The 18,007-nt window shown below is 39.5% G+C and overlaps 1 protein-coding gene across 1 annotated transcript; it reads right to left on the bottom strand.

Moving 5' to 3' along the window:
* Nucleotides 1–862: 862 nt before the first annotated feature.
* Nucleotides 863–17,313, bottom strand: LOC120718190 (polymeric immunoglobulin receptor-like). The gene is made up of 5 exons (XM_040006614.1): nucleotides 17,182–17,313; nucleotides 15,932–16,246; nucleotides 7,969–8,186; nucleotides 3,371–3,467; nucleotides 863–2,874 (listed from the first exon to the last, which is right to left on the bottom strand). The coding sequence occupies exons 1-5, from the start codon at nucleotides 17,261–17,263 to the stop codon at nucleotides 2,756–2,758; spliced, it is 831 nt and encodes a 276-aa protein (XP_039862548.1). The 5' UTR covers nucleotides 17,264–17,313; the 3' UTR covers nucleotides 863–2,755.
* Between the last annotated feature and the right edge of the window lie 694 nt (nucleotides 17,314–18,007).

Raw genomic sequence — 18,007 nt, 5'->3', positions numbered from 1 at the left:
GTTTTTGAAAGCAGGAGAAAAGAAACTAAAAACTGTTTCCACAGGCACGCCTTCTTCCAATCACTGCTTTACACAAGTTTATAGATCCATCTTTGCAAAACTGTATTTATATCATTTGCATAAGCCCAAGTTACAGCCAGCACTTTGTTACAGAGACATTCTTCTGCTGTCTCCTATTTCACCACTAGATGTCGCTGAAACTGAGCTTTGAATGAATGAAGTGGTTCAATACTGGTGCATTTCTTCATTTGGGCATCACAAGTTACACCCAAAGCCATCAAGCTGCTGTTGAACTCCAAGTTTAAGGAACACGTATCCCCAACAATATGTCACTGCTGCACCACTAACTTATCCAAAGAGTGTCCATCAGTCTTGAACAAGCTCTGCTTCTGCCCTGTGCTCTGCTACTTGCACTATAGTCTCCAGCACATCAGTCCATCCACACAGAGCCACAGCCCTGAGCTTCGAATGTGGTGGAGGAAACCACGCAGAGAGCTGGCTCCAGGCTGGAAGACTGTGCTGAAACTAAAAGAGTGCTTGTGATCAAAATAAAGCCTTTTAGCACGCCAAGTGTACGCTGTGTGCATCCAGTCTCTTCACAGTGACAAAAGCATCATTTGCTGCTGGCTGACTGTCTACAGTCATAGACACAGTGACCTCAGTCCCTCCCCTCTGTACAATCTCCTTGTTGTGTTCCACTTAAAATGTGTAAACATTAACGCAAGCGGGCTTCAACTATTTCAGAGCTGCTGCTGTGATTTCAGTCAAATCGAATCTTTTGATGTTTGGTTTTAGTCTTTTTCATTATTAGTGCATTTATAGCAAATGCCAGAAGCCAGACTTAAGAAGCAGCATCAAGCTTGTGATAACAAATGTTTACCTAATTATAAAAAAACCAAGAGACCAAAGGTGTAATAACAGCTGTGTATTGTCTTTTATATCTGTAGAAAGTATTTAAACCCAGGGCTTTTCCGGTTCAGGAGAGACTGCTGGTCGTTTGTTCTGCGATGGCTGCTCTCGCCAAGCTTGGTTATGTTCTTTTATTTTTTTATTAAAGGATAATAGCTACTACTCACCGTTTGTCTGCAAACTTTATTAAATGAAAACTTCCACAACACTATAAAACAGCAGGGCTGGAATGCATTGTGCAGACATGATTTTTGCAGTCCGACTTCTGCATATTGTAGCGTCAACATGGAAGACATCCGCATCACATTGTTAAGGAGAGACGAGTGTAAGAGGAAGTGTATCAGAGCATCAGTCAGCTGCTTCAGGTCCAGCAGGAGGCGAGGAATCAGAGAAAAACTCAGAGTTTGTTGCAGAAGACCTGGCAGTGAGCAGGTGAGGTTCACAGAGTCTATTGCCATGGTAACTGACTCAGAGTTAAGTAAATTCTCATTCTGGAACAGAAAACCTCAGTGTCCCTGATCTCAGGATTAACAAAGTTGTTAACTACACCTGCTTCCAGCCCAGATTAACAGATTAAATGATTGGTTGACAAGCATCTTTTTTTTGTTGTTTTTCAAAGAAAGATAACTCCATCTCCACCTTCACAATGTAATTTCTAATAGTTAAAATCATCCTGGTCACAAAAGATAAATTCAAACAAAAGAGGATCCAGTTATGTTCTCTGAGGGACACCTTGAGAAAAGTTTCTTACTACATGTTCCACTTTAACAGTACAGAAAAGCCAAATATTATTTGTTCTAACTGCCAAACAGTGCTCCTTAGTGTCTTGATGCATGCTCAATCGTTTATACTGCACTAAACTGCCCAGTATTTTTGTGCAACATTTGAATAACACAAAGTTAGTCTATTTAGTTTGGTTTTCAGGATGTTTCACAATAAAAAAAAAACATAATTTATTAAAACACACCAAATCCAATATGTGATTACAAATTATTACATCAGACATTTAAATGTACAGTCTTTACCTTTAAATCTAACCTCTCTTCTTTCTCTCCTGTCCTCTTTCTTATCTTATCTTATCTTATCTTATCTTATCTTATCTTTTTCCATCTCTGAGTGAAGTTAGCGCATTCTTTTTTCGCCCTGTGAAATACAGCAGCTGGACCTTTAGCTAACGACACACTGTGAGACAAATTGAAATCAAACAATTTGTGTGTTTGCTGATATTTGTTAATCTGATAGAGACACTGTAGAAATGTTAAATCGTGGAGAAACGTTACTCCCTTTATGATTATTCCTATTCTGTAGCATTAGCTAGATGCTGAGTACAACTTTGGGACACCTGCACTGTTTCCAGCCCACTTTAACCCCCGAGTATACAGCTATTGATGATACTGTTGAACAAAAGTAAGGAGTCTATTTTAAAAATGTGAGGAGTAGAAAGTACAAATATTTGTTTAAAAATGTAGGAAGTAAAAGTCAGAAGTTAGAAAAATAAATATTCCTGTAAAGTACAGATACCTAAAAACTCTACCTAAGTACAGTAACAAAGTAATTACGTCCCACCTCTGGTTGCTGGTACTGCTGTTCACGCACCGACAGCTAACGTGTTTGTTACTTTGACACATTTGCTGCATCTATTTTTAGTTTAGTTTTAGTCTACTTTTAGTCTCTTCTTCCACACTAAATTTTTCTAGCTGAGTGAGCGCACAGCGAAGTTAGGGAAGGGACCGGTTACATTAAAAGATGTGACTGAAAATGAACAAGTGGGCTGTTGTCCGTCCTTGTATTGTGGGTGCATAGCAGCACTTCAAGCCGGCCCGTTGGCCCACTGGGAAATGCCAGATTACCAGTCCAGCCCTGGCATTAACTTTAAAGAGCAGAAAAGCACAAACAGAGGAGCAGAGAGGAGAACCAGGTGGTGGCTGGAGGAGGTTACTGTTGCACCATGTGATGTGGGTTTCTCTGCAACACAAAATACAAAACATAATTTTAATAAGAGTTGACAGTATGAAAAAAACAAACCAAAAAAACATAAATTATTATTTTTTCTTTCAAGGAAGAAAGCCTGAACTTGTGATCCTCATTTAGACTGAAACCAGCTACAAGAAGCACATCCTCTTAGTGGTACAGTAAATTAACCATGCATTCTAGTGAGTCAGTAAGCTCTCGATGATCTGTTTCCTGTTTGATCCAATTGGTTTTTAACAATACTGCTGCTTCTAGAAATAAACCTGACACTGAAATACAGGAATATAATTTGTGAGTTGATCAGAAACAAGCAATAGATCATCTTTAAACACAAGGACCAATTATACAAAACACCCACAAGAAGTTCTGTCTGCTAAAGGATCATCTGATGCCACAGGTGTAAGCAGTCGTTCCGGTGTAGCACATTTAATCTATTGATGTTTGTCTGTATTCCACCTTCCTAATAAGGTGCTCGTGCTGCTGAACTGACCTGTGACATTCAGAGTCATCTTGGCCTGATAGTCCACTTTGGGGATGTCGCACTCGTATGGGCCGGCATCGTCCATCCTCAGATCCTTTATGAGGATAGCTACTTCCTGCTTCCTACATGACCAATAGGAGACCGCGATGCTGTGCCCTCTCACCTCTAGGTCAGAGGGCATTTGTTTGAAAGTTGTGTTTTGATCGTGTCCTGTGGATTTTTGAAATTTGGCCATCAATTTCTGGAGCAAAGACTACTTAAATTGTTGGAACTTTTGGTACAACCCTGTCTGGATTACGACTTTGATACAGGATATTGGACTGGACTAACGGAGTTAACGAGGTAATTGCAGGCTAGCCAACACGTTACCAGGCTAACAGCTGACTGAGGAATCAGCTGACTGAACCTGCTACCAGGGTAACCAGATAAAATGGGGCCGAAGAGGACACCGACAGCTGAGGAAGTCGAGGACATTAAAAAGTCCCTTGACTTCATAATGGAGGAAATTTCTACTATCAGGTTGCAGCAGAAAAATATCATTGAAATTGTGGAGGAGGTAAAGCTCCTCCGCATCCAAAATGCCGAAAAAGATAAAAAGATTGCATACCTGGAAAGTAAGGTCGCTGACCTGGAACAATACTCCAGGATAAACGACGTCATCATCACTGGGCTCCATATTAAACCCCGGTCATACGCTCAGGCGGTGACCGCTGACAGCAATGAGGAACCTGGAGAGCTTGACATTAGCTCCACGGAACAACAGGTGGCTGCTTTCCTGCGGTCCAAAGGGATTGCCCTGGACTGTAACTCTGTCGAAGCATGTCACCCTCTTCCCAGGAGGAATGGCAACATACCGGCTATTATATTAAGGTTTGTAAATCGAAAGCACAAGATTACGCTGCTGAAACAAGGAAGAAAATTAAAAGGATCTAATGTCTTTATCAATGAACATCTAACCAAACACAACGCTGAAATAGCCAAAAAAGCGCGACACCTTAAGAAGCTGGGAAAAATCCAAAGCACTTGGACGACGAACTGCAAAATATTCATTAAACTAAACGGATCACCAGAGGAAGCCAAAGTTCTGACCATTAAAAATATGGCGGATCTCGAAAAATATCAGTGAGCAACACGATCTGGACGGCAAACAAAGTAACAGACAACCACACACTCACTTATGACACAAACTGGAAGGAAGAACTCAGATACATCTGGAAGAATCAGCTGCATCAGTCAGACAGTTGCAGAATATGATCAATTGGAACTGAAAACATTTAACTATATGGATCACAATACACATGACTTGGAATATGAAATAGATCCAGACAACAACTTTTTCTCATCTAACAATAACAATTGCTGCTACTATACAAATAAAGACTACAATCAGAGGATTAAAACTGAGAATAAATTATCAATTATCCACTTTAACTGTAGAAGTCTCTATACAAATTTTAGTCATATCAAAGAATATCTTAACCAGTTTTCACATCCATTTAGTGTCATTGCCTTATCAGAAACTTGGATCAATATGGAAAAAAGAACAGACTTTGAACTGGAGGGTTATGAATTCACATTTATAACTAGGCGAAACAAAGGAGGAGGAAGAGTGGCCTTGTATATGGACAAATCCTTGAAATTTAATGTGGTGGAAAAGATAACGATGGTGATTGATAATGTACTAGAATGTATTACAGTTGAAATTTGTAAAGAAAAAAGTAAAAATGTAATCATTAGCTGTATATACAGAGCTCCAGGTAGTAGTATTGAGACATTTAAAGACTGGATAGAAGAAACATTTATTGAAATAGCTCACAAAAAAGTTTTCATTTGTGGGGACTTCAATATTGATTTGCTAAACCCAAATAAACATAAAACCACTGAGGAATTTATAAACACAATGCACTGTATGAACCTATTCCCTAAAATTACTAGACCTACCAGGATTACATCACATTGTGCAACTCTCATAGACAACATTTTTACAAATGACATTGAAAATAAGACTCTAAGTGGACTCCTGATTAACGACATAAGTGACCATCTTCCAATTTTTACAATCTATGATAGGAATTACAAGATCAATAAAATGGACAGTAAAAAAGAGTACAGACGAGTAAGAACAGAAGAAAGAATGAATGCATTTAAAAAAGATTTATTGAAGGAAAACTGGGGTGAAGTATATCAGGAACAGGACGTTAATAGTGCTTATAATAAATTCCTCAGAATATTTACATTACTGTACAATACCAACTGTCCAATAAAGCAATATAGTAGGAAACAGAAATATATGGACTGTCCATGGATAACAAAAGGTCTGCAAAATGCATGTACAAAGAAAAATGCTTTATACAGAGAGTTCTTAAGAACGAGAACTAAAGATGCCGAAATCAGATACAAAAGATATAAAAATAGGTTAACTAATATACTTAGATTTAGTAAAAAGGAATACTATAAGAAGCAATTGGATATAAATAGAAATAATAATAAAAGATTATGGGAAATCCTGAACAGTGTTATAAAATGTGGGACTGGACAAAAGAACTATCCCAAGTATTTCATTTGTAATGACCATGAAGAATACAATATGGATGTTGTGGCAAATAGTCTCAATGAATTCTTTGTAACTGCTGGACCAAATTTAGCAAGAACAATCACTGATCCTGGGAAAGCACAGGAAAAACCCGATACACTGATTGACAGAAATCCATATTCTATGTTTCTCACAGCCGTTGATGAAAATGAAGTTCTTGAAATTGTCAAAAAATGTAAAAATCACAAATCTTTGGATTGTAATGATATTGATATGATAGTGGTTAAAAGAGTCATTGAGGCTATTATGAAACCATTTACATACATCTGTAATTTATCATTTCAAACTGGTCGATTTCCAGACAGAATGAAAATAGCAAAAGTTATACCTCTATACAAATCTGGGAACAAACACCATTTCACAAACTACAGGCCTGTCTCTTTACTACCTCAATTCTCAAAAGTTCTTGAAAAACTGTTTAAAAACAGACTGGAAAAATTTATAGATAAACATAAACTACTCACTGAAAGTCAGTACGGATTCAGATCAAACAGATCAACATCATCGGCACTATTAGATTCAATAGAATACATCACAAATTCCATAGACAAAAAGCAATATGTGGCTGGGTTATTCATAGACTTGACAAAGGCATTTGACACTATAGATCATGATATATTAATAAGAAAACTGGAACGTTATGGTGTCAGAGGGGTAGTTTTAGATTGGGTCCGGAGTTATTTAAGTGACAGAAAGCAGTTTGTGAAAATAAATGGTGGTTGCTCCTTATGTATGGACATTGCTTGTGGTGTACCCCAAGGGTCAGTTTTGGGTCCAAAATTCTTCAACTTGTACATTAACGACATCTGTAAAGTGTCCAAAGTATTAAAAATGGTTCTCTTTGCTGACGATACAAACATTTTTTGCTCTGGTGATGATCTGCAGAATTTATTGGAGGATATGACTAATGAAATAAGTAAAGTGAAGTTCTGGCTTGATAAAAACAAATTATCATTAAATTTGAATAAATCTAAACTGATGTTATTTGGAAATAGTAGTTTAAATACAAATGCAAAGATTCAAATAAATGGTGTTGATATTGAAAGAGTCAGTGAAAATGAATTTCTGGGGGTAATAATAGATGAAAAACTTAACTGGAGAGCTCACGTAAGATATATTCATTCCAAAGTATCACGAAGCATTGCACTACTAAACAAGGCAAAACAGGTATTCGACAGAACATCACTTCATATTCTCTACTGTTCACTGGTTTCACCATACTTAAGCTATTGTGCAGAGGTCTGGGGCAATAACTATAAAACCACATTACATTCACTTTTTACTCTTCAAAAAAAAGCAATTCGAATCATCCACAATGCAGGTTATAGGGAACATACAAACTCACTATTTTTGCAGTCTGAAATATTGAAAATTGACGATATAGTGAAATTCCAAACAGCACAAATTCTATTCAAAGCAAAAAATAAAGAACTGCCAGGTAATATTCAGAGTATGTTTTTTTTGAAAGAAGGAAGTTATAATTTAAGGGGGTTTTGTAACTTCAAAACAATGAAGGTACGTACTACAAGAAAAGGCTTTTGTGTTTCTGTTCATGGAGTGAAACTATGGAACAAACTGAATATGGAATTAAAGCAATGTCCAAACATAAAACTGTTCAAAAAGAGTTATAAAAATATGATCTTCTCGATCTATAAAGAAAAGGAAAATATTTAAATTAAGTGAATGTCTCTATTTAAAAACAAACAAACAAACAAAAAATTCATGATGTGATATTATAGTATATAGTATATCAGAAATCTGTTCACTATTTTTATTACAAATTATATCAGTAAGGAAGCTGACTAAATATTCACTGATAATTTATGGCAAAGGGGTGGGATTAAATAAGTGTATACTTCTTCCCACTCCCTTTCAACATGTAAATTAATCAGAATGTTTTTTTGTATGTAATTTGTATAGTATTTTTTTTTCTCTCTTATTTCTTTTCTAAATGTACTTGTATATTGTTCACATGTTGAAATAAATTACCAATCAATACCAATCAAAAAAGGATGGAAAGGTTTCCGTTCTTGTAATAGTCTGGGAAGCTGAACACTCGACCTGTGAACTTTGCATCTATTTTATCCTCTCTGCTGTTGATGATGTCCAATACAACTTTGTCATCCTTGTCCCTCCAGAAGGCAGTGACCGGCTTGGACAGCTGGTTAGAGCAGATGCAAGGCAGGAGGACCTCATCCCCGATGAAGCCAGTCCTCACAGACTGGCTGCTGCCTGCAGGACAACAGGACAGGTGAGTAACAGGTTACCTGTGCACAGCTCCACCACAGTTCTTTGGTTTAGCACATTTGGTGACCTCAGCAACAAAGCAGAATCAACACTTACTGGATGCTCTTCTGCTGGAGGACAAAGTAAAAAACTCAGCAAAAACTCATGAATTTCTCCAAACATAGAGAGGCCTGTCACTTTTTACTATCATTAAAATCCTCCACATAATGATGAAAAGACTTGAGCTCCAATCCTGGATGCTGGCTTTTCCATTGCTGCTGCACTGCCTAATGAATACTCAGTGCTGTGATGAATCTGAATGGCTGTGAGTGAGTGACCTAAAAACATCAACACCTCATAGCAAAAGTCATTCACTCAAACAGAAGCAGTTCTTTACTGCTATCCCTGCTCAACTCTAAATCTTTGTTGTTGGACTTTAAATGGCCTCAAAGACTGCAGACTACGAACACATTTTTCAAACTTGAATCCAAGTCCTTCAAAGTTCCTCCTACGCTTTGATTTTCAGACTTGACTTCATTGTAACTGAAATCCATACAGATTCTTTCATTATATTCTTATTATAAACTGAATTATTTGTAAACAGTATAGATGAGGTACACTACATTCCCCAAAGTATTCAATTGTCTGCCTTGACATATGAAGTTGAGTGACAGCCCATTCCTAATCCATTTAACATTCTGTCATTGTCCTGGATCTGAGCGACCCAGGGTCCTTGAGCAGTTATGGACATGTGTATTTTTGGTGCTGCTGTCCCTCGTCTTCCTGGTTTGTGTCTGTGTGTGTGTGTCTGTGTGTACTGAGCACTGGTCTCCAGGAGTCTTCAGGCCTGGTGGGTGTGCCCTACCAGGTGGCTGGCCACACCTGAGGAAATGATCACACACACCTGCAGCTGATCAACCATCATCGAGGGAGCTATAAGGCAGTGTGGGTGAGAGCTCCTCGACGCTGGATCGTTGAGTGACTTCCTGGCAGTTTCTCAGCAAACGTGCGAAGTAAGTGCCAGTCTGCTGTTGTGTGAAGGTACTCATAGCCGCCTTTGTGTGTGTGTGTTTCCCAGGATGATTCGTGGAAACGAGGAAGCAGCTGACGCAGTGTACATAGGGAATGGGGACACGGAGCATGGGTGTAGGGAGAAGACATGGAACGGGAGTCGGGAACACACTGGGATTTTAATGTTGTGTATTAGTTACGTCACTGTAAATAAACGCACTGCTTGCGTTGAAGAGTTCTGCATTTTGGGTCCTACTTCCCCACACACCCACAGTTGGCCAGTGCTAACCGTGACACATTCAATTCAATGTTTTTTTTATATTGCACTAAATCAATACAACAGTTACCTTAAGGTGCTTAATATTGTAAAGCAAAGACACTGGAATGATACAGAGAAAAGCCCAACAATCAGACAACCCCCTATGAGCAACTACTTTGACAACAGTGGGAAGGAAAAACTCCCTTTTAACAGGAAGAAACTTTCAACAGAACCAGGCACAGGGAGAGACAGCCGTCAGCTGTGACTGGTTGGGGATGAGAGGAAGGAGACAGGACAAAAAGACCTGCTGTGGAAGAAAGACAAAGATGAACATTTCATAGAGCCGTAAGGACCCCACGGACCAATGGATGAAATCAAATGTAATGTCCTTTTCTGCTGGACAAAACAGATATAATGCACTCAGGCACACAAACATATACATCAGCGATTCTTGGCCACCTTGCAGCCTCTTTATTCTGTGCATCACAGTATCAACAGATGCCTTGATCAGCTCTGCTTTTCATTTACATGCAAGTACATACTCACAAAACTGGATCTAAACGCTCTGCTGCTCACAAAGGAAACAAAAACTAGTTCCTGTTTCTGAATTTAGAGAAATAAAAGTTTTTCACTCTCCGATCTCTGTTTCATACTGCTGTAGATGTGCGTTCATCCATATATCTTTTTCTGCTTATCCTGGGCTGGACCGTGGGCACAAAACCTTAAGCAGAGAACCCCAGACCTCCCTCTCCCCGGCCACCTCTTGCAGCTTGTCAGGGGGAACACCAAAGTGTTCCCAGGACATGCTGGAGAGATAATTTCTCCAGTGTGTCTTGGGTCTGCCCCGGGGCCTCCTATCAGATGCCCAAACCACCTCAACTTGCTCCATTCAGTGTGGAGATAGTTCATCCACTCCATGTTTAAAAGAGAGGCCAGCTACCCTTCAAAGAGTAAGCTCATTTTTGCCGCTTGTGTCCAGAATTTCGTTCTTTCAGCCAATAACCAAAGCTCATTAACATAGTTCAGGGTAGGGACGTAGGTTGAATTGAGTAAATTGAGTGCTTCGCTTTTATGCTAAGCTCTTCACCACAATGGAGTGGTACAGTGTCCGCATCACTGAACCTGCGCCAATCCGTCGTTGATCTCCAGCTCCCCCTCACTCATTTACAAAACCCAGAAATACTTAAACTCCTCCATGTGCAGGTTCTGATTCTCATTCCTGCTGTGTCACACTGCAAATCGCTCCCGACAATACCCTGAGTTGAAGTCCTGGTGCTGTACATGTTTTTGTTTTTTATGTATATATTAAAGAGAAATCACAATCAGACGAGGTGTTTACATTCAGAAAATAACTATAATGTGATCAGTGGAAACTACTGAATCATTAAGGCTGCTTTCTAATGCACAGTAATGGACCTATAGTTCCACACAGACGTTGTTTGTGCATGTTTCCCCTGTTTGCTCGGAAGAACCTGGCCTGATGCAATGACATCAGTCAAAGCATCAACAACATTATCATCACTGAAGTAAACTAAAATTAGAAAACCCTGTGTGGCAACTGAAGAGAAAAAACCCCCATCTAAACCCAAAGAAAAACAAGTTGAAACCCATAATTACAGCAGAGATTACAGGGCTGATCTTCACCCACAGATCCAGACCTCTAATTACAGCTGAGAGCGCTACAGTAGCATGTGGAGGTTTACTCGGCTGGTTTCAACAGGCATGCCTCAGATACCAGTGGTAGGAACTAAAACTGAGATAAAAAAAAAAAATCCTGCAGACAAATTGAAGTATTCTGTCCTCTAAATTAGGTACAACAAATAGAATAGAATAAAGCCCACCACCCTCACACCTGGTGATCTTTGCTCAACATTCTCCCCCCATGAATCACAGCACTTATATCAGAGAGTGTGTACTAATCTCACCTCACAGCTGTCAGAGTCTGTGAGCTGGAAGGACTCTGAGGTCGTTGTTTCTCCCGATGAATCACAGTAAACAGGTTTTAAAATATAGTCTCACCTGAGCTCAGACTGCACAGCAGACACAGCAGCATCACCGAGCTGCAGAGAGGCGAGCACCGACAGACACTTCTGAGGATGACCATACTTCTTGCTGCTGGTGTCACAACTGAGAGAAAAATGGATCCTCCCCGAGCTGAGCTGTGATACCCAGCAGGGCTGTCCTGCCTTACTTTACTTATTTATTTTGTTTATCTGTCTGGTCTCCGCCCATAACCACGGCTGCGTCTTAAAACCAATGCTTGGAGATGACAGAACTTCAGTTGTAAAAAATGCTAGCCAAGTGCCCATTGCTATTTAAAAAATGCAATCTTTCTCAGCAGCTTCTGGATTCTTATTCAATCTGAAGAAGTGCTAACTTTTTCACCCCGTAACACTCAGGGCTGGATCTACATGGGTGGCTTGGGGTGGCATGTGCCACCCTAAAATAATCTCTTGCCACCCTAGTTTTGTATATGACAATTTATTTATTAAAATAAGCCAGCATTAACAATGTCACCCTAGCTACAATTTATATTGAATATAAACTCTAAAACTGAATATATTGCATTGTGTTAAAATCCACAGTTAAAAATGATTCAGCCCATAGCGCAGACCGGCTTTATTTCCTGTTGTCAGCAGCAACCAATGCCTATGAGTGCCTGTGGTCTACAGCAATCTCCTGTGGACATTTTGAAAGTTACTCCGCGCTGGCCACCCGTCCTGATTTACTGGGACCAGAACTAAGGGTACAATGATCAGGTGATCTTTTTTATTGAATAAAAAAGATGTATAAATACATAAAATTACCGCTATACTACATTTTTATGTAATAATTAAACATCTCCATCATTAGCATGTATGCAGTGGCTCCTCCTTGTGGCAGAACAAAAGAAAACTGCACAGAAATGTTTAGTCTTATTTAGTTTTAGTCGGGTTTTTATTAAGAATGAGAGATGAACCTGCAATATCACACTTAGCGACACAACAAAGGTAAATTCTAAAAAACAACCACAGACGGAGGAAAACTAAAAAAAAACCTACACAGGCTACTTTTTCCTACATTTCCCACAATGCATCCAGATGTATGTATCAGGTATCAGTTCAATTCCTTGGATTTGTTAGTCTGCCTGTCAATAGATCCTGTTTCTAGGTTTCTCTTTTACTTTTACTGATTTCAGTTTGTGTGCTGGAGGAGGAAAATAGTGTAACTGTCTGCAGCGTAGAGATTAGAGATGGACCGATCCGATATTACGTATCGGTATCGGTCCGATACTGACCTAAATTACTGGATCGGATATCGGAGAAAAATAAAAAATGTAATCCGATCCATTAAATATCACGAAAGCACCTCACAAAACTTGCAACACGCCGTAACTCACCTCAGAACGTTAGCACGTCGGAGCAGTATGCATCACGTGATAGAGCGGCTGTGGCATGCGGGACCTGTCAGTGGTCTGGATAGCATTTGGAGCTTCGCTAGCAACCCGGCATTTCATCTCCGACAAAGTTATCCCCGAGAGAAGTAAAGCAAGTGTGTAAGTCCATCTCTGAATGTTTGTAAAGCATTCCTGCGTTAAGCTTAACAAGCGACTGCCTCTCGCTCTCCGGCTGCTACTTCAATCGTGAAACTGCTTAATGATCAGCTGATCGGCTTTTCTGTCGGGAATCCGTCTGTCTTGTTTGTTTTTGCCCCACTTTGCACCAGAAAGAGGAAACCAGCGGCTGAACAACAGCAGCACGTTTAAGCTTGATAAGCTGTTGTTAGAATTTATTTAATATTACTTTCTACTCGAGGATCTTTTTCTACGTAGCTGACGCTGGTAACTGTGCAGGGGCGGATCTAGCAAAGTTTAGCCAGGTGGGCCGATAGGGCATGAACAGGGAAAAGGGGGCACAAAGACATACTTTTCTTTCTTATTCTCATTTAAAATGTCGAGCTTTTAATAAATAATTATCTGACACCCAAAGTTTTAATTTGATGTAAAATGAATAGAAGTCAATTACTGTATATAGTGACTATTAAGTCTAATATATATACCCTAGTAAGCTATAGTACTTTTTACTTTGGGAAGGTACCATCTGTAATTTTGTTGAAGAAAGATGTTGAATCTATTTAATATTTCTTGAAAAATAATTGATTTCTGTGCATTTTTTTCACACTTCATCAAATTAAGGTTGATTACGTCGATTAAGCATCATGAGGTGTAGCGTGAGGGGTGGTTCCCTATTTTTTATTTATTTATTTTTGTTGTTGCTGGGAGTTGGAACCCTATTAGTTAGGTTGCTTAATATTTACGCTAAGTACTCTTTAAAATACCAGAATAGTGAGGATGGTGTAGGTTTAAGTTTATTAGATTGATCAGTATTGCTGAACTATGAAATTTTTTTTTGTATACAGGTATAACAGAATAGCTTTAGTGTAGTTGTTGTTTTAAACTTGAGTATGAACTTGCAGACTTGCAAAATGCAGCAAGATATTTTAAAAAACAGTTTTGTTGATTAAAAAACACTATATCGGATTCATATCGGTATCGGCAGATATCCAAATTTATGATATCGGTATCGGTATCGGACATAAAAAAGTGGTATCGTGCCATCTCTAGTAGAGATGGACATAAATTTTATTTTTATAAAAGGACGAGAACACGATGGTAAAGTGCAAACTCTGTTCAGAACAGAAACGACTGCTTTCTGATGCTAACACATGCTAACGCTAAGCTAGCTAAGAACCCAGAGTGTTGATAAAGCTTAATGAACGCTGACCCCAGTCCAGCAGCCAGACCCCGAACTTCGACAGGTAACAAACCTATGAGCGGTCTGGCTGCAGCGTCCATTTCAACCCGTTTGTGTTGATACAGTAAAATCATCGTGGCAATCGCATTAAAGTCTCTTTGTGTTGTTTTTCATCTTTGCTTTGTGCTGTTGGTTTTGTGTTTACCTCAATCATATATCAACTAAACAAAGTAACAAAGAAAACTTATAGAAATGAAACATTTTGCGAACAATCCGTTGCTCAGCATCAGACGAATGACGAGCAGAATTATTCTAGTGAACTAAAACTAAAAACAGGAGGTGGCAAAATTACAAACTTTCTTTACTTAAGTAGAAGTGCAAATGCCTGTGATAAAAAATACTCCAGTAAAAGTTAAAATACTGAAGAAACTTTTTTTACACAAGTAGACAAGTAACTGAAATGTACTCAAAGTAAGAAAGTATAAAGAATTGAATTGAAGAACAATTCTACTAAATTCTACTTCACTGTTGTACAAAGGTCACTCTATTAATATATTAACATAGCTACTAAAGTGCCGCTTAATGGTTGTTTATAAAGTGCTCAAACTGTGAGTGTTCAGGATATTTTGTACTTAGTTGAATCAGAAACAACAGTAGCAGGAAATATAAAACACAGCAGATCAGAGATATCAATTATTTATTAATAAAGGCAATTTAAACAAGACAATATTTTAAGGTGTAATTGAGCTAAACCCGACTTAAGTTTGAACCTGTGTTTACTGTAAAGAACAGAAGAGCACAAACAGAGCAGAGAGGAGAACCAGGAGGTGGTGGTTGGAGCATGTTACAGCTGCACCACTAATCGTAGCAAGGTCAGGATGTGGAGTTGTTATTTTAATAACACCAGGTTTTTCTGCAACACAAAAAAGTTCCAGTTTAATCAGAGCTGAACATGTAAAGAAACACTGAAACACCGAACTGGTGAAGATCATTTGGACTGAAACCTGCCAGAAGGAGCGTATTCTCTTATCTCCACAGTAGAATAACTGTTCATTATAGTCAGTGTTTGAGCTGTAGATGGGCTGTTTCCTGTTTGATCCACTCTGTTTTTAACACTACTGCTGCTTCTTGAAATATACCTGGCACTGAAATACTGAAATAAAAAATGTGGGCAGACAGGAAACAGGAAAAAACAAGGAAGAAAACATCTTTAAACTGAAGGAATTGAATCAAACTGGAGAAAAATCATACAAAACACCCACATGAAGTTCTGTCTGCTTCTGATGCCACGAGTGTAGCTAATTATTCCACTAAGGAATATTCAAGCCACTGATTTTGTCAGTATTCCATCTTTGCATCAAGACACCTATCAAAAAGGACCCAGTGTTTGCTTGTCCACATATGGCTAAAAAGAAGAGCCAGAATTATTTTATGAGACAGTTTAGAACAATTTGTTATGAATCCAAATAAAGATATGAGCTGGATTAAGGCTTAAAATTCATTTAAGGAAAAAAGCACAGCTCACAGAATATTGTTCTTTTTCTTGTGGTGCTGCTCTTGCTTCCAGATGCAAATTTCCACTGAATTAAAAAGTCATGTTAAATAAAAGGAGTTAAAATGGTAAGGAAGATGGTCGAAGTTCACAGGTTTCAGTGCAGTTTTCATCATCCACTTTTCAAAGACCCCTGAGCTGCTGCTGCACAAACACTGAGGTGTTCCTAATAAGGTGCTCGTGCTGCTGAACTGACCTGTGACTTTCAGAGTCATCTTGGCCTGATAGTCCACTTTGGGGATGTCGCAGTCATACGGGCCGGCGTCGTCCGCCCTCAGGCCCTTTATGAGGATGGAGAGGTTTCCAGTCTTGTAATGGTTTGGGAAGCTGAACACGCGACCTCTGAACTTTGGATCCATTTTATCCTCTTTGCCGTTGATGATGTCCAACACAATTTTGTCATCCTTGTCCCTCCAGAAGGCGGTGACCGGCTCAGACAGCTGTTCAGAGTAGACACAGGGCAGGAGGACCTCACCACCGATGAAGCCGGTCCTCACAGACTGGCTGCTGCCTGCAAGTTGACAGGATAGGTGAGTTACAGGTTACCTGTGCACAGCTTCACCACAGCTCTGTGCTTTAGCTCGCTGTGTGCAAAGTCTAGTAGAAAATGTGAATGTAGTATTACTACTGCGACCATCACTAAAACAAACCAGCTAACTAACTAATGTATCAAAAGTTATCCTTGAAATGCTTGGCTATAAAATGAATAGCTACAGGGAACATTATCCTCCATGGAGGGTACCACGAAGAGAAGAACCATCAGAGCTGCAGAAGGCTGTGATGAAGAAAGGGGTGTGTAACCCTGAAGGACCCGACACGGCTCAGAATGCTCACTTTCCGCTGCTTCATTTTATTCACAATGACTGAGTTTGTTTGCAATGACTGTGTTGTCAGTTTTTCGTTTCTGCTGCAGCCGTGCCACAGACCATTAACCTGTTTTTTTGTTTTTTTTTTAATCTATGTTTCATCCAGTCATAAAGACCCCATGGAGTCTCTGTTTTCTGCATAGTGGACAAAAGGGTTGAATATTTGGGCACAACAACATGCACGTAGGCGACTTTCAGTGACCATGCAGCCCATTTTATTGTGTGAGATAGATGGTATCCACAGTATCAGACTCCCTGCTCAGCTCTGCTCTTCGCTTATATGTAAATATATACTTAAAATTGTGGATTTAAATCATTTGCTTCCCACATAAGGAAGAAAAACTACAAAGATCCCTTCTCTGATTTCATGGCTCAAATGTTATTTTTCACTCTCTGGTCTCTGTTACATACTGCTGTACATGCATTCTGTACTGATACAGACTGCACTCTGTAAGTCTCAGATATCAGTGGTGCAAGCTAAAAGGACGACGCGCCCCACCGACACTCTGAACTCTTTATTGTCCTCTAAAAACAACACTTTCAGATTTCAGACGGGCTCTTCTTTAAACTCCTCTCTTACCTGAGCTCAGAATACATAGCAGACACAGCAACCCCACTGAGGTCCAGAGATACAAGCCATGAGGGTGAACAGGCCACGGCATGGACACGAGGATGAATACTTCCTGCTGCTGGTGTCTATTACAGTTATTTTTGGAGACACATACCAGTCAGCTTTACTAAGACTACGTGGTGGGATTTATCTGGGGTGAGAGTGTGCAGCTGTGACATGTGGAAGGCTCAGTTCTGTAACTCTTCATTTAGCCCTCGTCCTGCATGTTTCCAGCTGAGTCCCTTTCTGCTCCACCATCATATCAGTATTTTATTTATTTATTCCCCTTTTGTATTTCCTTTTCCTCACAGGAACTGGGGACCCACGAGCCAACTGGATTACAGCAGTTCATTCACTGTTGCTCTCCTGGATCCACTGTCTGCAAGCTTTTCACAGGTGGAGTGTCCTGGAAACAGGGTGAGGTGGAGGCAGATGATCTGCTGTGGTGACCCCTAAATTGAGCAGAAGAGTAGGAAGTCTCTTGGAAGTGAAGACCTCCTTGCACTCTACGAAGACCAACCTCCCGTTTGAAGCAATATTAGAAATCAGTGAAGAAGCTACTTTACCTCCCTCGCTAACACAACGCCCCATTACATTAACAAAGGATCACCTGCTTATTGATAACTGGTGGTTTGTTCACTAGTCTTCGATCAGCTCCAGCCTGGATTCATGGGAAAACAACATTTCCCATAATTCTCTGCACATTGTCAATAGAGCAGATTGGTCATTTTTGTGTTCTGATGATTTTATTCCTTCTTGGGACCTTTATGAAACCTTTGACTCTGTAGAACTTTAG

The sequence above is a fragment of the Simochromis diagramma genome, unplaced genomic scaffold (genome assembly GCF_900408965.1).
Source record: "Simochromis diagramma unplaced genomic scaffold, fSimDia1.1 OVJJ01000518.1, whole genome shotgun sequence".
Taxonomy (NCBI): domain Eukaryota; kingdom Metazoa; phylum Chordata; class Actinopteri; order Cichliformes; family Cichlidae; genus Simochromis; species Simochromis diagramma.
Note: the sequence above shows the minus strand (reverse complement) of the source record. Positions and strands in the feature narration are given on the sequence as shown.

Excerpts from the sequence above, each read along its gene's own strand:
- LOC120718190 (XM_040006614.1), bottom strand. The coding sequence starts at position 17,263 with ATGCCGTGGCCTGTTCACCCTCATGGCTTGTATCTCTGGACCTCAGTG. Across the intron at positions 8,187-15,931 it reads GATGACTCTGAAAGTCACAG|GCAGCAGCCAGTCTGTGAGG; the intron begins GTCAGTTCAGCA and ends GTTGTCCTGCAG. Across the intron at positions 3,468-7,968 it reads ACAAGAACGGAAACCTTTCC|ATCCTCATAAAGGATCTGAG; the intron begins ATCCTTTTTTGA and ends CAGGAAGTAGCT.